The sequence below is a fragment of the Dasypus novemcinctus genome, chromosome 23, assembly GCF_030445035.2.
Source record: "Dasypus novemcinctus isolate mDasNov1 chromosome 23, mDasNov1.1.hap2, whole genome shotgun sequence".
NCBI classification, from domain to species: domain Eukaryota; kingdom Metazoa; phylum Chordata; class Mammalia; order Cingulata; family Dasypodidae; genus Dasypus; species Dasypus novemcinctus.
The window spans coordinates 21,781,815-21,804,142 of NC_080695.1; the positions used below are offsets into that span (position 1 = coordinate 21,781,815).

At 38.0% G+C, this 22,328-nt stretch overlaps 1 protein-coding gene across 7 annotated transcripts in view; it reads left to right on the top strand.

The window, feature by feature from the left end:
- The window catches only part of AUTS2 (activator of transcription and developmental regulator AUTS2), a 1,252,826-nt gene that overhangs the window by 302,194 nt on the left and 928,304 nt on the right, over positions 1–22,328 (top strand). For all 7 annotated transcript variants that reach the window (XM_058285964.2, XM_058285967.2, XM_058285965.2 and 4 more), the window contains exon 2: positions 12,579–12,791. In XM_058285964.2, coding sequence (XP_058141947.1) covers positions 12,579–12,791 — 213 coding nt within the window. The remainder of the gene's footprint in view (positions 1–12,578; positions 12,792–22,328) is intronic.

Genomic DNA, 22,328 nt, shown 5'->3' on the forward strand with positions numbered 1-22,328 from the left:
TACAAGGAAGATAGCAAGACCTGACATTTTCCCATCGGTCCCCTTCATTTTTTGTTCTCTTGGATTTCATAAAGTAATTTGATGTTACCTCTCTAGGCACCTGTTCATCCCCTCTTTGGTATATTGGAAATAGTAATGTTCTTGCTTAGTTCCCCAGTGTGTGGTAAGGGGGTATAATTAGACAAATAGCATTGAAAGTTCTTGGGTGGGAATCTGAGAGAGGAAGAGAAACGGGTAGTATGATCTGTACATGATTTGTAGCATGGTGGAAACAACCTTGAGAGTTGGGAGAAAGCATTCATGGTTTATTCATTTCTCTGATTTACTCTTTAAAAACAGCTTACTGTGTGCCTTGTTCCGTGTTCTCTGCTAGGGATTCAGGGATGAGGAAGTCATAGCCCCTGCCCTTGTTGAACTAAATCTATTATTGGGAAGACCCAATTACTGATTATTTTGCTACAATGTAATAAATACATTAATTAACCTCTTTCCCATCTTTTTCATGGACTGTCTAGTCAATCGAGTAATGGCTATTACTCGATAGCCATTATTGAGTAATGGGAGATACCATTAATGTGTTACCTTGGTAGATTAGATTTGAGTGGGTGAAAAAGCATTAGAAACTTGAATGCTTTGCTTGCCTCTTTTCTTCTAGCAGACCAGGCATCTGTCCTGTGAAAGGCCTAAGAATTGTATGGTGCTCAGTTTCCCTTCTGGTCTCCATTATGCTCCCTTCTGTTACATAGTTCTTTCCCGGTTAGGATTTGCTCTTTGTGAATGTTATTGTACTTAAGCCCTCTGTGATGAGATTTTCTGCCTCAGTCATGCTGTGCTCAGCTTTCAGAATGTTGCTGTTATGGAGGAGTTAACTTTTTTTTTTTTTTAGGTTTCCTTTCCTTCATGCTGTATTTCTCAGATTATCTGGAGGGAATGTAATCCAATTTTAGGAATCCTTCAGGGCTAAGAGCCTAAACTGTTTTAAGCAATAGCATCTGGTTGCCAGAGACTCAACCACTTTGAGAGTGTTAAGGTCTAACAGCAGCCAGCTCTCAATTATCTGCGGGAATGTGAGATTGTTGGGATGTTTTCAATTCACCAAATGTGTAAAATTACAGAGTGTGCAAAAAGCTGGTAGTTGTGATCTCATCCCATAACTGCCCTCAAGAGATCTTCTCAGGGGCTGTTGTTGTTTTGTTTTTTTATTTATTTTTATTTTTATTTTTGACTACTCACCTCTGATGGTAATACCACATGTCTGACAGATGTTCTTTATATGCTGAATTTTTATATGCTGATGTTTTTTTAACCTTTTTTTCCACCTCTCCATTTGAATTTCCTTAGGTTTATTTGTGTATATATATGAATGCATGAAATATTTTTTTAAAAACTGCCTCAATTTTTTTCACTGAAAAACAGTAAAGATTTTCTGCATTTTCTTTTTCCTTTGCTTTTTTGTTAAAGTGCAGAGAAAGGAGATGTGATCTAAGGTTTCCCTAAGAAACCTTTGTAAAAAATTAACCTCTAAACATTGAGAATTGACTATTAGAAGTGAAGAGGAAAAAGACACAATCTGAACTCCACCTTGTCACTGAAAATCAGTCCTTTGAAGGCTGGGGTACTGTTAAACAGATAATATTCACATCTGAGTTGTCTCCAGTGGAAACTTCATGACCAAATTGTGGGCCAAAGTCAGGCCTTCCAGAGAATGGTCATGCCTTTGTTTCAGGAATCTGAAAAATGAGTTCCTTTGGATGGATACTGAATATAATGTAGTTCTTGGTAATGATGACATGCCAGTTGTGTATGATAGCAAAGATTGCCATTTTTAAAAAACAGCTTTATTGAGATATACTGTTATTAATTGCATGAATTTAATATGTATGATTTGATAAGTTTTGACATAAGTATATACCCATGAAACCTTCAACATAATCAAAATAATGAACATCATACTTAACACAGGAAAACTTTGTGTCTCAGTTAATCCTTTCTTCCTGCTCCTCCCAGATAATCACTGTTGCTCACTAAATGATTAGTTCACATTTCCTAGAATTGGATATAAGTGGCATCATATGGAATATACTCTTCTTTTGTGTATGTGTGTGTGGTTCCCTTTACTTAGCATAGTTATTTTGAGATTCATGTTATAACATGTATCAATAGGTTTTTCCATTTTATTGCTGAATAGTATTCTATTAAATGGTTATGCCACCATTTGTTTATCCATTCACCTGTTGATGAATATTGGTTTGTTTCCAGTTTTAGGCTATGAAAAATAAAGCAGCTCTGAACATCAGTAAAAGTCTTTGTGTGAACATGTGCTTTTGTTTGTCTTTGAGAAATAGCTGAGAGTAGAATGGTTGGATTATATGGTAGGTGTACGGTGAACTTTTTTTAAAAATTTAGTGAAGTATATCACTCATACATAAACAATAAGTGTATAGTAATAGTTGTGAACTTACAAAACAGACAAATATAACATCGTACAGGACTCACCCTACCACCAATAACTTGCATTGTTTGTAAACCTTTATAACTAATGATTGAAGAGAATTGTCCAAATATTACTACTAAACAAGGTGTTTTCCCCCCAACAAATCCTATTATTATTATCTTTATATCATTTATATATGAACATACATAAACAATTAAGTGTATGATAAAAGTTGTGAACTTACAAAACAAACATGCATAACATAATACAGGGGTCCCATATATCAACCTTCCACCAACACCTTGCATTGTCATGAGACGTTTGTTACAAATTATGAAAGAATACTGTCAAAATCTTACTACTAATCATACTCCTTATCTTACATTTCGTGTGTTTTTCCCCCAACTCACCCTGTTATTATTTTTAAAATATATTCTTTATGACAAGTTGTAAACTTAAAAAACAATTGTGCACATGTGCAGAATTCCCAAGCAACACCCCTCCATCAACACACCACAATGTGGTTTGTCATTTGCTACAGATAAAATAATATCATATGATTGTTATCATGTCCATAGGGTATATTTGGCTCACATTTTCCATACTCCCTCAGTATCAACACAGTACATCTTTTGCATAGATGCAAGAATATTATATTATTACCATTAACCACAGTCCATAAGGCACTCCAGCTGTATTATTCCCATGCTTCTCCACATTCCCAACACCCTGCAGTAGTGATATACATTTGCTCTAGCTAACAAAGGACACTCTTGCATCTGTACCATCAACCACAATTATCATCCACTTCTTGGTTTACTGTGCTATCCAGTTCCTAGATTTATTCTCTAGCATTCTGTCAGTTGGCATTTACATAACTAGACTACTATTTTCAGCCACATCCCCATTTATAAACTAGCTGTTACTCATTGTGTGTTACCATCCACTCTGTACATTTCCACACTTTTATAGTAAAGCTAATTAAAACTTATACATAGATTAAACATCAGTAATCTACTCAGTCCTCCTATTATCTCCTTTAAGAATCCACCACCTACCACCAGGTCTTGAAGATATTTTCCAATAATTTCTTCTGGAAGTTTTATGGTTCTTTTATTTTTAGTTTTTTGATCCATTTTGAATTGATTTTTGGATAAGATGTGAGATAAATGTCCTCTTTCCTTCTTTCAACTATGGATATCCAATTCTTTCACCATCATTTTTTCAATGGATTGTTGTACCTGAGCTGTATGAGTTTGACAGGCTAGTCAAAAATCAGTTGACCATATCTGTGAAGGTCTGTTTCTGAACCATAAATTTGGTTCCATTTGTCTATTGTGTCTGTCTTTAGCCCAGTACCTTGGCGTTTTTACCACTATAGGTAGGTATTATGATTTAAAGTCTGGAGATGAGAGTTCACTTTTCCTTTTTATGATGTTTCTGGCTATTCAGGACTCCTTACCCTTCCAAATCAATTTAATGATCATGTTTTCAGGTTTTTCTTTAATGCTGGTAGAATTTTTATCTGGATTGCATTAAATATGTATATCAATTTGAGTAGAATTGACATCTTAATGATATTTAGTCTTCCAGTCCATGAGCATGGAATGTTCTTCCAGTTATTCAGGGCTTTTTTGATTCATTTTGACATTGAATTGCAGTTTTCTGAATACAAGTGCTTTACACCATTGGTAAAGTTTATTCCTGATTATTTGAATTTTATATGTCATATTTTATTTTCACCACTCTTTTGACACTTTCAGTTACTTTTATTGATATAATCTTCATTTCTAGGCTCTCTTCCAGGCCCCTCTCTCCTGTCTTTTCTTTTCAGGCTCTAGCATACCCTTTAGTATTTCCTAAAATTCTGATCTCTTGCTTAGAAATTCTCTCAGTTTCTGTTTATCTGTGAATATTCTAATCTCACCCTCATTTTTCAGAGACAGTCTTGCTGGTTATAAGATTCTTGGCCAGAAGTTATTCTCTTGTAGTATCTTAAATACAGCATACCACTGTCTTCTTGCTGCCATCGTTTCTGGTGAGAAATCAGCACTTAATCTTATTGGGTATCCCTTATATGTTATGCATTGCTTTTCTCTCGCTGTTCTTAGAATTCTCTCTTTATCTTTGGCCTTTGACATTCTGATGAGTATGTGTCCTGGAGTTGGTCTATTTGGATTTTTTCAGATGGAAGTGCCTTGTGCTTCTTGGACAGGGATATCTATGTCCTTCAGTAGGGTTGGGAAATTTTCTACCATTATTTCTTCAAATATTCCTTCTGCCCCTTTTCCCTTCCCTTCTCTTTCTGGGACACCATTGATACATATGTTTGCATGCCTTTTGCTGTCATTTTGTTCCCTGAGACCTTGTTCAATTTTTTCCATTCTTTTCTTCATCTGTTCTTTTTTTTTTTATTTCCTTTTTTGGTTTTTATTTATTTTTCTTAATATTACATTCAAAAAATACGAGCTCCCCATTTACACCCCACCCTTCACCTATTCTTTCGTATGTTCACTTTCAGAGGCCATGTCTTCAAGCTTACCCATCCTTTCTTCTGCCTTCTCAAATCTGCTATTATATGATTCCAATTTTTTTTAAAATTTTATTTATTGCACCTTTCATTCCCATAAGATCTGCTATTTTTCTGTGTATGCTTTCAAATTCTTCTTTGTGCTCATCCAGTGTTGTCTTAATATCCTTAATCTCTGTAGCCATCTCATTGAATTTATTAAGATTTGTTTGAACATCTATGATTAGTTGTCTCAACTACTTTATGTCATCTGGAGATTTATCTTATTCCTTTAACTGGGCCATAGCTTCCTGTTTCTTGATGTGGATTGTAATATTTGGTTGGTGTGTTGATATGTAGCTTACTAAAGTATTTTTTCTGGGTACAGTTTTTCTCTTTAGTTTAGGGCTTCCTATCCTTTCTCCCTTGCTCATTGGGCAGTAGGAGCCAAGCATGTAGTTGGTGCTGTAAGCTGTGGAGGCTCAAGCTGCCCTCATTGCACTAGAGACCAATGAAGCTTCTTCCGGCTTTCTCCTTTGTCAGGGGTAGGGACAGAGTCACAGCTGTGTGCAATAATCCAAGTGCAGGCCTAGACTGTAGTTGCCTAGAGAGACTGATGAAGCTTCACATCTCTTTCTCCCCTGCCTGGGGTGGAGATGGAGCTGCAGGTGTGGGCAGCAATCTATGCAGTGCAGGTCCATGATGACCACAGTTGCCTGGTAGACTTCTGGTTTTCAGTCTATGACGGCCAAAGTTACCTGCAGTTACCTGTATAGGCTGGTGCAGGGCTCCTGAATCTCTTCCCTCCCAGAGGCGGGGCTGAAGCCTAGGCTAGGACTGCAGGCTGATCTGCGTAAAAGAAACTAGTTCCTGCAGACACTGAGAGGTTCAGTCAGCCCAGCTTCCCTTCAGGCTGGGAGTGGAGTCAGAATGTTGGCACTGGTCTCTTTCTGACTTGGACTGGTTCACACCCCAGCTGTTCCCAGGGTTATATCTTAGCCAGCCAAGTCTACCAATCAGTAGCCAAACTTGGCAGCCAACCATCTCCTCCTTCCCTGTTTCTGGGAAATGGAACTTCCAATTCCAGCCACAGAATAGCTCCTGGGGTGGCTCATGCCGCCAGAGTAGGACAATCATTGGCCTCTGCAGCTTGGCTGGTAATTTCCCAGAGAGGCTGATGCAGGTCCCCGTAGCTTCCTCCCTGCTGGAGGTGGCTCTGGGGCCTAGGCTAGACCTGCAGTCTGGCCTGGATGGAAAGAAGCCAGTTCCCACCAGACTGGGATTTTCAGTCCACCCTGCTTTCTCTCTTGCCATGCGCAGAGTTAAGATGGAGGCTCCCAGCCTCTTTCTGACTTGGAGAGACTCACACTTTAGCCTTTCTCAGGATAATACTGTAGCTGGCTGAATTCACTTATGAGTAGCTGAAATTGGTGCCCAACCGTCTCTTCCTCCCCCATTTTAGGGAAGTGGAGCTTTCAATTCCAGCCGTGGAACAGGTCCCGAGGTGGCTTGTGCCTCCAGTGAAGGATGGGCACTGGCCTCCAGGGTGTGGAGCCTTCTACTTAGGAGTCTTCTCTGCAAATGGGCAGTCTTCGCCTTCCACTCCTTCAAGAATGTTGTAGGATGCTCTTCTGGTCTCCGGGAGCCCTCAAACAGGTACTTGAGCTAGCTCCAGAGAACTCTGGGTGTTTGCTAACTGCCCTATAGGAGGAGCTGACTCTAGGAGCTCCTTACTCCCCCACCATCTTGCTGGTTCTCATGTATGGTGAACTTCTAAAGAAACTGCCAAACTGTCTTCCAAACAGTTGTACCACTTTACAGTCTTACCAGTAAAGTATCAGAGTTTGTCTGTATCCTCGCTTACACAAGGTATGATCATTCTTTTTCATTTTAGCTGGTCTAATACATAAGTAGTAGTATCTCTTTGTGGTTGTAATTTGCATTTCTCTGACTACAGATATTAAGCATCTTTTCATATGTTTTTTTTGACATCCATATATCTTCTCTGGTGAAGATATATCTTCTGTTCACATTTGCCATTTTTAAAACTGGATTCTTTGTTTTATTTTTATTTAGTTTTGAGAAATCTTTATATATTTTGGATATAAAAGTTTTATCAGAAACATGCTTCACAAACATTTTTCTCATGTTGTAGCTGGTCTTTTCATTTCTTTGACACTGTCTTTTGAAAAGGAGAAGTTTCATATTTTGAAGAAGTTCAATTTTTTTCTTTTATGGATTGTACTTTTGGTATAATATCTAAAAAATCTATACCTAACCCACGGTTAACAATGTTTTATGCTGTTTTCTTCTAGACTCTTTTAGTTTCAGGCTTTACATTTAGGTTTACTTTGAGTTAATTTTTGTATGTGGAATGAGATATGGATCAAAATTCTCTCTCTCTTTTTTTTTTGTAATAGATAACTAATTGTTCCATCACCATTTGTTAATAAGACTATTGTTTCTGCATAGAATTGCCTTAGCAGTTTTGCTGAAAATCTGTTGTCCATGTATGTATGGGCCTATTTGTGGACTCTCTGACTGTTCCATTGATCTATTTTTCTATGTATATGCCAATAAAGAAAGGGCTGTGATTTTAATATCTGTGATAGTTAGCATCAGGGAGCACCTTAGTTGCCCCTCACCTAATACACTTTAATATAATACTTAATAGATTTACCTTTTATCTCAATTAAGTAGCCTGAGTTCAAGGATCCCTTCCCTTCTCAGTTATTTCTGATGAATGCAGAGTGGCACATAGTAGGTTTCTTGATTTTTGTTTTTTGATTATGCAAAAATTAAAGGAATCATTGTTGAATGTCATACTTCTGGATGCTTCGTAAATTCCTACACATTATTTCCTGTACTTAAAAAAGAGTTAAGTTCCTCAAAGTGTGTTCATATGACCATTTGTTCATAAACCCAAAGTGGGAGACCAATGTGAATACATAAATATAGAATTAAGTTTTAAAGAGCTGTAACTTTTCTTTTCAAAAATTTTTTCCTTCATATCACTGTAAACTTTCACTTCTTTTGCACTTAAGAGAAATGATAGAATCAATGTTTGTAAAACCATTCTTTAACAACGTCAAATGCAACACACTAAACCAACAAAGACCTGACAGACTAAAGTGACAGCACACAGTTATTAATTCCATTTGATGGTAACCACCAGAGCACTTTTTCTTTTTCACATTGCTTCTCTGTTGTTTTCTTTATAAATTTCTAAGATCGAACAACTAACAGAAGAGGTTCTATATAAATTGCATTTCTCGCTCACATATATACACAGACACAGGTTCATGTAGGCACACATACCACTGATGTTTTATAAGTGGTAGTGGCCTCAGATTAGTTTGTTTTGAAAAATCAGGTGGAGGCTCTCTTTCTACAACCCATTTCATGGAAGGCAGGCAAATTATGCCCTCATTTTCTTTTGTCTCTGGCTTCATCTTTAAACAGAAAATGGAGCCCTGCAGACCATGCAGTGTTTCCACTGCAATTTATTGCTTTCTCCTAGTTTGCAGAACATGGAGCCGTCTCATTTTGAAATCTAAGACTAGGAGAGGAAGCATTTGGGTGGAGGACAGTAATTTGGGAAAAGGGAAAGTCAAGGACAAAATCACCTATTTTGAAGAAGACTAGGTGCTGAAGGAAATTGCTTTGGTTACTTTCTGAGCCTGTCAGCATATGTGCTGCTGTGACCCTGCCCTCCATCGTCAATGACCTAAAATAATGTAATTTCAACTATTCATAAAACCTTTTCCCATTGTTGTGCTTGGCTTGTGCACTTTTGTTAGCAAATATGTCTAAAATTTTTCTCCCCAGAGCCTTCCATTGGGGGTGGCTGGCTTTCTTTTTCGAAGATTGTTAAATGAATGACTTAGAACATTTTTCTAGATCTCTTCATTATCCTTTTGCCCCCCTCCCCTTTCTTGCCCAATGCTTGTTTGCTAAATGCTTCCTTTGCAGAGTGTGGTGCATAGTTATCGTCCTCAAGAAAAGTACGGCAGATAATTTTGGTGGATGCCTTTTCTTGGGAACTCCTAGCCCAGATTATGGCAGACTAATACCAACAGACCTTTGAAAATTTTCGTTCATTTATCCCAATAAATTATTTTATAAGGCAGACAGTTTGTTACCCTCCCTGTATTGTAGTAGTATTGTCAAAACTGCCCAGGTATCTTAAAGGGAATTCTTAAAGTAATTGCTGCTGGTTGGTTGGTGGTGGGTTGGTGGATGGATATAGCTACACACATACAATATATACACAATCATGTGCACAACTCTTCAGAATGTTGAGAAAGTGAGTAGTTTATAATCAGTTTGTCTTTGATTTCCATTACTTTTAGTGGACAGTTTTTGTCATTCTCCCCGTGCCCAACAATCAAACATTTAATGATCATTTTGCTTTATCCACAGTAGGCATTTATAGAGGGAATGAACAAATCCATCCTGACTTATTAAGAATTTGTACCTTATGGGTCTATGTAGTCATTTATAAATAAAGCTGTATCTTTGAAGAAATAAAGGTAATCACTTGTCTCTTAAAATACAAACTTTTCACATAATAAAAACTTTAAAAAGCTCGTTCCTTCTTAACCATCCCCTCTACCAACATTTTGATCCTCTCTCCCTTCCCCTCTTCCCTGCACATACCCTCCAGAATTGAAAACTGTAATTTTAATTGGCGCTAAGATGATTGTACTGCTGCCACTAAGACTTTGGCGGGTCTCTTAGGAGGTAATGTCACGGCATGTGGTCCATTTGCTCTCTGTAGCTATTCTGCAGTGCAATGAAAATGCCTTGATTAATATGCTACATGAAAATAAAATGGATTTGGGAAAAATTGTACTGTATGCTCATAAATATTAATTCACATTTGTATGGAATTGCACATAATTTTCAATATACTTTGGAGGCACCTTCAGTATGAAAAAAGATATGGTTTCCAAAGAGAATGGCATAATTTTTTAAAAAGCACAGTTGATATATTATTGAATATCATTTGTTTATTAATCTGAAACTCTACATGCATATGATACAGGGCAGTGGGTGGGTTGTATGACAAAGAAAGGAGATTTTTTTTACCCTGTGGGGAGCTTAAATATTATCCTTAGAAGTGATACAATTTAATCATATTATACAGAATATGTTCCTTGATGGAATTCACCTGGCTCCTCCTTCTGCTAGCGTTGCCATTTTTTCTGTGGATCTTTTTATGATAGCTATTAAGGTTAGGTGTTTGGCTAAACAACACAATATTTTGATCTGAGTAGATATTTAATGTAGCCAATGATAGTAGTAGACACAGGACAAAGGAATTCAATTCTTCAGACATTCACTGAACGTTCACCAAGTGGGAGGCATAGTGTGCAAACTCTGTGGACTCTGGAATCTGTGGCCATGTATGCTTACTTTGATCTCAGCTAGTCCTCTAAAACACTCCTCTACCACCTCTCATTGCTGACAGAGAGCTGCTTCTCCAGTGCAGAGCGTAGTGTCTGCAGTAGTAACAGCTAGATGTTGACCAGAAATCAGTCCTTTACCTTATAAGACTGATAACTTTGATCTCTTCTTGCTTAAGAATAAGGCCTTTCTCCTTTTCTGGGCTTCTTGCTGTTTCCTGTGATAGTTCAGGTGTGCCAGTGGTGCCTCTCTCAGTGTGTGAGAGGTAGCTTGGCATATTATTAAATCACTATTGTGCTTTATAGGTTTGGCAGCCAGAACTATTTTATGATGTTGATTTTGAGCTCTTTGCCCAGTTTTCACATACATTTCTTTCTTTAGCAGGCATATATTGACTGCCCTATTATTTGCCTTGCTCTGTGTTTGAAGCACTGGGATTACCGAGATGAATGATATTTAATCCCTGCCCTCTTTTACATTCTCTCCAAGGATCATGCCACCAGCTGCCTCAGGGCCTTCGCACAAGCTGTTTTCTCAGACTTGTAGATCTAGGTCAAGTGGTAGTAATTTTCTCAGCCCCAACCCCTCCCCTGGATGAGATCCTTTCCTCCAGTTTTGGCACTTTTTAGCTTTCCTTTCGAATAGTTAGTTCAGTTTGTAATTATGTATTACAGTAGATTGATTAGTGTTTCCCCCTTGAAGGTAGGGATTTTTTCCTATACATTATAATTCCCAGCTGCTATAAGACAGTGCTGAGTATGTACTTGGCACATACTGGATGCACAAAAACTATTTGTTGAGTGAGTGAATATCGGAGAACAGAGTGCTTTACTGGAAGCAAAAGCACTCTGCACTGGAAGGAGGCCAAGTGTCCTTGAAGTAGAAAGAGTAGGCTATATGGAAGGAAGGGCTTTTGAGACCATGGCAAAGCAGATGTTAAAGCCTAAGGTCCTGCCTGAATGGCCGTGGCTGATTTGGGGACAGATAGAGAGATCCACTTTGTATGGCAAAGTGGGGAGAGTACTGGGTATTGGGAAGAAATATAACTGTCTTGAGAATCTTCCATATGAAGGGGAAGACAGGGAGTGGTTTTGTGAAGAAGAAATTGACAAAAGGAAATTTTTATTTTTAAATGTGGATTTAGGACCATAAAAACTGAGAATGTAGTCTGTGCTGGGATCAGATTTCATGAAGGAGCATTGTTAGTATGAAGAAGATCCTGGCCACTCATTTACACGTGACTGAGTGCCAAAGCACTTTTGATTATAGCACTTAAGGTATACAACATTTCTCAGGATCTAAAAGACATTCTTATATCAAGTCATTTGATATTTTCAAAGTGCAGGTGTCCATTGTGCACATGGGCTCAGAGTATCAGTGATTTCTCTGTCTCATAAGGAGTAACATCAGTATAGAGCTTGAACCTCAGTCTTCTGGTATCTCTACGTGTCCTGAGCTGACTGCAGGCACAAGATTATACTAGGTCCTGTGACCTGAAATGCATCTCTGGAGTTTCCACAGATGCTGCTCCCCATTCCAGGACATCCATTAACCATCTCCTACCTTCCCACCTCCTCCCCCCCCCCCCCAGGAATAAATGAAATGTTACTGTTGATCTTGGTGATAATATTGTTACAGTTTGCAAAGAAGTTAAAAATTAAGCATGCTCAGAGGAACATGTGGTAAAGAGTAGTGCATTGAGGAGACATTTTAATCATGAATTGACAGTTTCCTTCTTGTTGCCTCACATCTCCTTGGCCCTGGTTTGTTCAATCTTGTGCTATTTCTTTTGAATCAGGTGTGCACTAGCACTCCTTTTCTGAAATATAATTGATGTACCAATTTGGGAAATGAATATATTGTGCCTCCTTGGGGAATATCATTGTGTGCTGGATCTAGTACAGAATCATACAGAAAGCCCTTATCCGTGGCAACAGGAAAATTGCTTTTAGTGGACAAATTCTTTGTACTTTATTTTCTGCCCAATAAGAAAAGAGAAGATATAATTGCAGTGGCATAAGGGATTTAGGAAAAGTGAGAGGCATGCTTTTTAGTTTCAGGTATTCTCATATTCCACTTCCCTCCCTGTACCCCTCCCCCCTTTCCTCCTTGCAACCTGATTTACCCTATATATTTTTCCTCCTCATAAGCTGATTTACCCTATATTTTGGGTATGACCCTAGAAACTTAAGTAAGTGCTTCCTTTCCTTCTCTTCCTTTCTACAGAAAGATGTATCACTTAAGCCTCAGGAACGTGTGGAAAAACATCAGACTCCTTTGACCAAGAAGAAACGAGAAGCACTTACCAATGGCTTGTCCTTTCATTCAAAGAAGAGCAGACTCAGCCACCCACACCACTACAGCTCAGATAGAGAAAATGACCGCAATCTCTGCCAGCACCTCGGGAAAAGAAAGAAAATGCCCAAGGGTCTCAGACAGGTGAGGAAGCTTGGGTTTGTCTTTTCCTATGGCTGCAAAATCCCTTCTTTAGGTGCCTTCTCCTCCCTGATTCTTCCCAACAGGTGGAAAAGGGAAATATCCTTGGTGATATTCTGGAGTTGGCTGTCCGGAAAGCTCACTTGTACTCTTGAGTATATTGTCCTAAAGAATATAGAGCCACATTGCAATGTTTTTTATTATGGTTTGAAATTTCCAGCATGGGACTTCTTCAATCTGCCATCTTCTGTGTAACAAAGTTTTCTGGTGCTAGTGGCTTTTAGGGCATACTGAAGTCTTTATGATTGTCAAGGTAGACTGGCTTGTTAGGGGAGAGATCTTCATAATTTAAAAAAATGGAACAGGCATATTTGATCACATTCATGGTGCATCTCAGGGTACTGTGATGCTAAAAATGGTTGTGTGTGAGCAGTGCCTAAGATTTATATTTTCTGGAGAAGCTCTGCTGTTGTGACTTGTGGCAAAGAAATGAATTTGCCTTTTGGTGCCTTAGTTGTTCTCCATAGCCCATAATTCAAGACAATCCTTGTGACCTGCTAATTCTTTAAAGTCTGGTAGTGGGGCTGACTAGTTTGTTAATAATTAGGTTTCAGGGATACACAAGAAAATAGGACTCTTGGCATTTGGTGAGCCTGTCTCCTGTGGAAATCCCCACATAAGGTGGCTTAATGAGAAATTAAGCTGTTTATAGCAATTTTTCTGCACAAATCTGGAGGCTTAAGTGCCTACTGAGTTACCTATATCATGGGTGTGTTTTGTTTGTTTTTGGCAGGACTGTTGGGTGGGATTGACTATAATTTAAAGGAAGCAGAAGAAGGGAGTGTGGTTCACAGAGCAGGTACTGCTGAGTAGAAACTGAAAAGGTAATTTCTAGTTTGCAGATGCTTCTCTGAAGAGGGGAAAGATCTGGTATCATACAAAACAGTGCTTTCACAACCTCACAGATCATTAGGATCATATCATGAGCCTTATTAAACACAAATTTCTAGCCCTTACCTAGATAACTAATGAACCAGAATCTCTAGGGGGGAATTTGTAGTTTTAGAAACTTTTCTATTTGATCATGGTCAGCCTGGTTTGGAAAATACTCTTATAAAACATCAGAAATGTATATTTGGTGATGACTTTTAGTTAAAAGACTGGAAGAGCAATAATCTCAATAAAATCTAGTGGGCAGTTTAGTGTCAGCGTTCACTTGATAGGTTATAAAGGAATATACCCTTGAGAAAACATCTAGGATTTCAATATAGACTCAAAAGGATCCCAGGGCAGTGTCCTCCAATCTGACACCCAGGGGAGTGTTTCTGAAGGTACATATGTGTCCTGTGCCAGATTGGAGATATAATAGTTACTTAATATATGCCTAATGCATGCCATGTTACATTCATTTGTCAAAGGAATTTGTATTACCTGTATCCCTACAACAACCTTTCCTGGTAGGTAATATTATGGTTATTTTACAGATATGGAAACGAAAGGATCAGAGAGTTAAAGTGACTTGTCTGAGGCGACTTAGCAGTGGGGGACTGAGGCAGAGTTTAGACATAGATCTGTCTGGTCCCAGAGCTTGCTCTATTTCCCTTGTATATTTTGCCTCCCTTGTTTGAGGTAAGTATTAGACATGAAGAGAGAGAGAACTCCAGATCAAAGGATGGAGAGACTCTATATTTCTAGAAACTACTTGAGTTGTTTGGTAAAAGGGAATGATTCTGGTCATACAAATGGTTTAAAAGGCACAGATGAACTCCCAATCTGGAGAGCAAAGAAAGAGCTGGAAAATTTGTAGTGACCAAATTTGGATGAAGATATGGGGGATTGGGGGGAACTAAGGGTAGAAGAAAGGACTGGTTCTACTAAAGGTGATATTCCTGCGATATTTGTGACTCATGACTCATCTCTCTTTGTATGAGATATGGGAGAAAAGTAATCATTCCCCATGGAGAAAGGCTGCAGTATACCCACCACCTCTCATGTAGGTTACCTCTAACAGGGTGGGAGGAAGTCTTCTTACCCTTCACACAAATCAGACTTAGTTATGAGTCAGCACTACACTTTGGGGCCTCATCCCTGGATCTCTTTTCTTGCACACCAGATCTGGCTTTTCTTTGTCCTAAAAAGTATTCTTTCTACTTTGTGAAAACTGAAGGGTTTTAAAGTTCTTTCATGATCATAAAAAAGCCTATCACTTCTCTGTCTCAAGTTGGTATAGTTTTTGCTCCTATGGGCCAATCTTCTGGTACGAATGATATTTGAAATCAAAGCCATCCCTATTTTAGGGGAAATATTTGAAAGGCTAATTATTTTGATGCAATCTTTATGAATCATGGAGAAGGAAAGAATGTCTTTGGCCTATGTGCGGGTTTTAAAAACCCTTTGTATCTTGGGCCTACATGTAATATTTTCTTATCTTCAGTTTTGATACCAAAATATACTATTCAAATGGAATGCCCTATTTCTAGTAGGAAGGGAAGCAGAAGTTGATATTGAGATTAGACCATACTGTTAATCATTTGCAGTATTCCTAGATTCACTTGAACTATTATGAAGCCCTCAACGAATCACTGCTTGGTGCTGTCCATTTGTCAAATGAGGGGTTTGGACTAGAAGATTTTGGACCTGAAAATTCTGAGTTCCACGATTTTTTAAATTTGTGAAAAGTACAGGAAAGGTTAGTGTTAAAGAGGTCTGTAGAGGAAGACCCTATAGTTCGGAAGGTAGTTTTATTTTGGAGCCTGTAATGGATAGGCTGTGTGAAACCTTTTAAAGGGATGAGGAATAACAGATCTTCATAGTGGCAGGGAAAGGCACGGTCAGTTGTTTGTCCGTTCAGAAAAGTGCCATCTGTTATGTGACCAGTGGTAAAATTAGACAGGCAAATGTTTATTGGCCACAGTTGATGTTCAAAAACTTGTCCTAAGAATATTTTTAATTTGTAATTGTTTTCCTATCACTTTAGACACCTAATTCATGTCAGTTACTTTTTTCTGCCTTTGCCTGTTATCAGATAAAGTAACTCCATCTGACTGTTTTATCTGGGAGGGAACAATGAGAAGAAATTTTTCCTTGAGGAGAATTTCTAAATTAATGGATTGCTGTGTGGTGTCTCTTATTGAAGGAGTTATAATCAGCATAAATATAGCAAAGAGAGCAGTAGGACGTGAGAACTTAGTCTTTATTTCTGACTTTGTGAGAGTGGATTAGGTTTGCATCTCATTAGAAAATGGTACTTCCTGAGCAGGCAACTTAATGTTCAGCTTTTCTGTAATTATGGGAAGATGTTACTACTTATCCTGGAGAGGATATAATAGGATTTTTTCTTCTGAGAATCTCTTGAAGGCAACTAATCTTTTTACTATGAGAGTGCGATTATATACTTTTATAAAAGAAAGGTGAAATTCTAAAACTAAACCACTTTTTCCTTCTTTTGACTGATTATAAAACCTCAGTTCTGGTAATATTGTTCTATACTGTCAAATGAAAGCTTTTTAGCTGGCACTTAACCACCTCAGTGGAGCTTATTTGTTGGATTATATTTTTAAGTATAAAAACATACCAACTAAGAAGATGCGGAGGTAACAACTGTCTTGGGAAATGGTTGTACTTTTTAATATGGTAAGTTTGAACCTGCTCCCTAATTCCCAAACGTGTTTAAAAAAAAAAAGATGAAAAAAGGAACAAGTTATCTGTCATACAAAATAGTGTGCCCTTCTCACCTCCTTAGGCTTATATTTGTCCTACATGGAACTATTTGCTCATGGTGTGAGCTCTTAGACATTATATAAAAAGTTTTAGCTTTTCCTAATAAAAATATGGTGAGGCTTTTTGTCCTGTGCTTATCTTTGGGGGTGGGAAAATCAAAACAGAGGCTGTTTAGGCCCTCTTTACAAGGAGCTTTATTTGCTAATTGGTAGACTGAATCAGAGAAATCACTGAAGAATACAGTGGAATTACGTGTTACTACTTAGCTAAATTTTCATGTCCTTGGAAGCATTTTGGGACAACCGAACCCTTCCTCAAGTCCTGAATTCAGTTTTCTTTCAGTATATCTACATTTTTCTAGACCACGGGTTCTTAACCTTTTTTGTTCTGCAGACCCCTTTGCCAGTCAGGTGAAAAACACAGATCCCTTACTAAGTCCACACTAAACTGTGTATTATTTAATAAATACATCACATCTGCACCAATACGTCCCCATGTGAATAATGGTTTTTTTTAAATTTCAATTCAAGCTCAGGGACCCCTTGTTAAGAACCCCTGTTCTAGGCCATGGAGATTCTTTTAAAACTCAGTACTGTGTAGTTTAAAAAACAGAAAGGGAAAAGGGGTTTTAAAAATTGGCTATGAGGAAGAGTTGATGAGAGTTCTTAGAACTTTCAGATATTGGCTCTGACTGGATATTTCCAAATAGAGATTATAGTTTGTCCTTTCTTTCTCATGTCAGTTGAACCAGATGAAATAGGCTTAATTGGGAGGCATTTTTAAATTATATGAACTCTTCTAACAGACACCAAAGTGGATCATAAAAGGAAATCCCAGAATCTGCCTTCTAATTTAGGAGCCATAAAGCCATTCATCTAAGAGAAAAATTTCCCAGATAAAAGGGAAATCTTGCGATTACTTGTAGCCATAAGGGAACATCATTTGAGAGGAAAATAAAGGAATGTGAAAATATTTCATGAGCCTAGTGAGAATGGCTTGTCTAGGAATGCCTTATATAGTTTAAAAGCCTTTGTAAAAATTGATCTGAGTAGGTACTATTTGTAAGGAATAGAAATATGCACTGTGGCAGAGTCAATACTTGGTAGAGGATTTGTAGTTGACATCGTAAATTGTAGATAGCAAGAATATATACTAATTTCTAGGAAGAAGAGGGAGTCCAGTGTGAAGTCATAAAACTGGAGCTATGTTCATGGTGGTTGCCTTTGCATTGTGTATTGATTTTGCATGTTGATCTTATTTGGAGTAAGTGGTTGTGTTGGAATAGGAGGACACAGGTAACTAAGATACCAGCTGTTTCCGACTAGTCTGATGTGGCAGTATGTCCCTGCCAGTGCTCTTTCCTACCAGAGGCTGGTTCTTTATTTCAGTGGGTCTTAGCTATATTATCTGAGAAGCTCTCTGTGACATTTGTTACTAGCGGAAATTAACTTGCAAAGGAGGATTTATAATGGAAACCTTTGATTAAACAGATTCAGTTTGAGTCACATTTCTGAAACTCTGCTAATTAGTTTTGGGTGGAAATACAGGCAGAAATCACATAGGTATTTATCCAGCTTGACTCCAGAGCCTACAGGTTTCTAGAGCGTTTGAAACGCTAATGTAATTAGGGATTATACTTTAGGAATGAAAAGACATTTGAATTTTGCTATGTGTCCTTTAATGTATACATTTGTTATAATGGTTAAATGCCTGAAGGTATCCTGACCTACTGTCAAGAGGATGTGAACTGCAGTTAAATCATTTTACTTCATACTTTAAATTTAATGCGTTTAATTGGTATTTCATTTACTTTTCAAAAAATATGTAGTCATGATGGTTACAAACTCAGATATTAAATAAAATTCTTTATATTTCCTTTGTTTGAATTTAAGTTGCATACCACTTTTTCCCTTTGTCCAAACTACAGAAATAAGAATAAAAACATATAAGGAAAGACTGGAGGTGGGAAAATGATTGGCTTATAATCTCTCTGGAATCCTGATTGACCTTAATAGGAATAAGATGCCAGTTTTTTAAACATCTGGTTATCAAGGAATCCCCAAAGGCATCTAGTCTCTGTTCAGGATATAGTTCTGTATTATATTGGAGATAGTGGTCAGTAAACCAGGGACTAATAAAATTAGTTACATGTTTTTGGCTTTGTTTTAACTTGGGCATTTGGAAGTAGTGATGGCTTATTTTTGGTATTCTAGAAGTTTTGGTTTTGTGTCTCTTGATTCCATGCATTGTTGTCTTGGATATATTCCATCAGTCCTGAAAGTTGATAAGTGAGCACCAATGTCACATGACCTCAGCAGTTAGAAGTTGGCAGTGGTATGACCAGTAGTAAATTTTATCAGAAATGCACTTTGTAATTTTAAATGGAAAAACAGTAAAGTTTGATCATAAAAGAACATAACATATTGACTACTACGTCATGAGAAAATACAGAGTATTGGGAAATGAAATTACAATGAAAAGAATTGGTGATAACTCAACTTGGGTGATCCTGGTATCTATAGAAATTGTTCCATACAACAGTGACTTTCACTAAATACCAAAGTAAGAATTTGTTACAAGTTTGCCTGTGCAGAACTTAGTTAAGGGCCATATATAAATTCCACATGTTGTTAGAAGAGTAAGAAAGACAAAGTCATATGAATGATTCTCCACTTTAAATTCCTGTAATACTACTGATTGAAGGGCGAGGTAGGATGTTTTTCTCTTAACCAGTCTAGCCAATGCACTTTGGTAGTTGGTGAGGGGAGAGCAGAACTCCTTTTCTTTATTGAAAACTGTGCATTTTTTAGCTAATTTAATTTTATGTTCTTCCGTCTTCTGTTGATACAATGTTATCTGCATGTCAGCTCCAGAACATGAAATAAGCTTCCCTGCATTCTGCATTCTAATCTCTGTTCACAAAAATCCCATCCCCATACAAGTTTGTACATGACAGGTAATGAGTGGGAGGTGGGAGTGGGTGGATGGCTGTATGGTTCGCAGTGGTATTGGTGGGGAACTGAGCAGATGGTTGTGATAGCCACGTGCTGTGAGATTCCCGTAGGAGTTGATGGTGGTGACAGGCGACTCACAATGTGCTATTTACAGTTTGGGTTTGCAGTCTTTCGGTGACATCTGAGTGCTCTTTAGCAACTGCTTTCATTACTGTCTTTTGAGGAGCTGCTAATTGAAAATGAAATTGTGGGTGGGCTTTAAGGCAAGCATAGACAATTCTATATGGTATATGGTACTTGAGAACTCTTGGATGCCTCATATCCCAGTTTGTCATTCTTTTTCCAAGTAGGTAAAGTAAGAGATGCATTTGATGGTTCAGTATGTGAACATAAAGCGATCTAAATGCCACACCCTGCCAAAAAAGCAAACTGTATACTCAGTGGTCTGGACATCAACCTGGAGGAATGCGTAGAGATTTCAGTTACTGCTGAAGTCTCACCTGTGTATGCCTTTGTATGATTCTCTTTAAAGGTCTGCAACTTTGTAAGGTTGTTATTTTAAATTTGCCTGCATGTTGCAGTGTTCTTTTATCATAGATATTTAATTCTTCCAGCTGTTACATAATTACTGTGTAGGAGATTATAGTTATTTGATCTTTGAACTTTGGAACATTACATTCAAGTTTTTGCATATAACTTTTCTCCTTATAAGCATTTTCAGTGGTTCCACTCTGTTGAAGGCAGTGGGAGCCTCCAGGCACAAAGAGAAAAAGGTGGTGGTGGATTTGATTGGACTTTGACAGTAGGTGATATTCTTGATTCTTCAGGCTGTCACCAGTCATAGGATTGTGATTGTGCTTCATCTTTGGGGTTCTTAGCTAAAATATCAGTAGCATTTCTGAAATGGTAACTCTCATAATGTTTATGTGTCCGATAGTTTTATTGCCCATCCTTAAAAGAGCTTTGCACAGAGAAATCTTGTGCTGAACAAGGAATGACCTCCCTCTTGGAAGTGCTGTTAGCTCTATTTTTAATTAAATCTGAAGATAAATACAATATTACTTCATTCTTTTTAGCTTTCCCTTAAACATTTCTGTGAATATTATCTAGGACAAAACCATGTTGAATTATATGCTTTGTTTAACAATGAGTTCTGTTTGCTTATGGAGAGTCTGTAATGCTTGGGCTGAGGGGAACTTGATGATGTACCCTTTCCTGTACTTGACCCTGAGTCCCATTAGACTTGCTTTGACACAGGAACCCAACTGTTTTAATCCATTTGAACTACTGCTGTGTCCTAATGATGTTTAAAATAACCTTTTTTGGTATTCTAAAGGAATTCTGGAGCATTGCATATTGGCACAACTGTTGATGATTTTATATCAAGCAGATTTAACAAAGTTTTTGCAGGAGCTCTAGGTCTTTTGACACCTACAGTATGCCTCCTCAGTGCTCACAAATACACACAGGAGAAGATACCAAAATGGTTCACAATCCCAGGTAAGCACTGTCACAGCCCACCTGATGTGTTTCAGGAGGCTTGATGAGCTCTGCTGTGTAGCCTACTGAAACACATCAACTGCATTCATTGATCTAAGCCCTCCAAAAGCTGCCACTTTTCCCACATGCCTGCCTACAGTGACGCTGTTGTAATGAGTTATTCTGTAATCACTGTACCTGCATTTGTTCAGGAAGTGCTTGTGTCTTACATCTTGATGTCAGGTATTACAAAGCTGGACAAGTCCTAATTGCTGGTGATGATTCTGAGGGGATGAGATTGGCTCTAATTAGACTGACAAGCAATTAGTTGCATATTCTGGGTATAGAACATACAGACAAATGTTTCTTAAAGGGTGGTCTTTAGATTGCCTACACCAGAACAACTTGGGGGCTTTTGTTAAAATGGGTAGTCCCAGGGAAGTGACTGTGGCTCAATGAGTTGGGCTCCCATCTACCATATGGGAGGCCCTGGGTTTGTATCCCAGGGCCTCTTTGTGATGGCAGGCTCACCCGCATTTCGCAGAGAGCTTCCGGCCCACAAGTGCTTTGGAGTGCTGCCCAGCCTGCAAGCACTGCAGAGTGCCAACTCAGCATGGTGACACAACAAAAAAGGGAGACAATTAAAAAAATACAGAAGAGTGTGCAGCAAATGGGCACAGAGAGCAAAAACAACAAGCAAGCCGCAAGGAGGGGGGAAATGAATTAAATAATAAATACAGACACACAGAAGAATGCACTGCAAATGGACACAGAGAGCAGACAGCAAGCACGCTGCGGCTGGGGGGTGGGGGGGGATAAAAAAAAAGGGTAGTCCCAGATATAACCCTTGACTTACCAAGTACAGACCCTTGGGTGGGGTCAGGGTGTGGCAGCAAATTCCTTAGATGGCTTCAATACAGATGCTTCAAGAGCCATACTTTAAAATTAACTAAATTCTCCTTCTTTATTATTTCTTAAAAAGGGAAAGAGAATTACTATGTTAAACTTCTGACAAATCTTAAATTAAAAAATATATTGCATGAAATTAATTTTATCAAAAAACAGGACCATATTCTTGTCATTAATTTACTAAGTGGGTTCTGGATTTTATTAGCAAGAAAGAAATGTTTGTACCAAATGTTATAGACATATTGCAAAAATGTTTTAAAATTATAGTTGCTTTTGGAAGGAGTTTACTAGAATGGCTCTGGTAAAATAATTTTGTTATAGTCTTTTCTCCTTAAACCCTCCTTTTCCCTACAATAATACAGTTTTTTATAAATATGCTAACCTAAGTGTTTTCACTGTTCTTTGTCTCAGATTTTACTTAAGTCTCTCTTCCCTTCTGTCTGTAGACAATGATGTTCATCTCTTAATCTTCCAGATT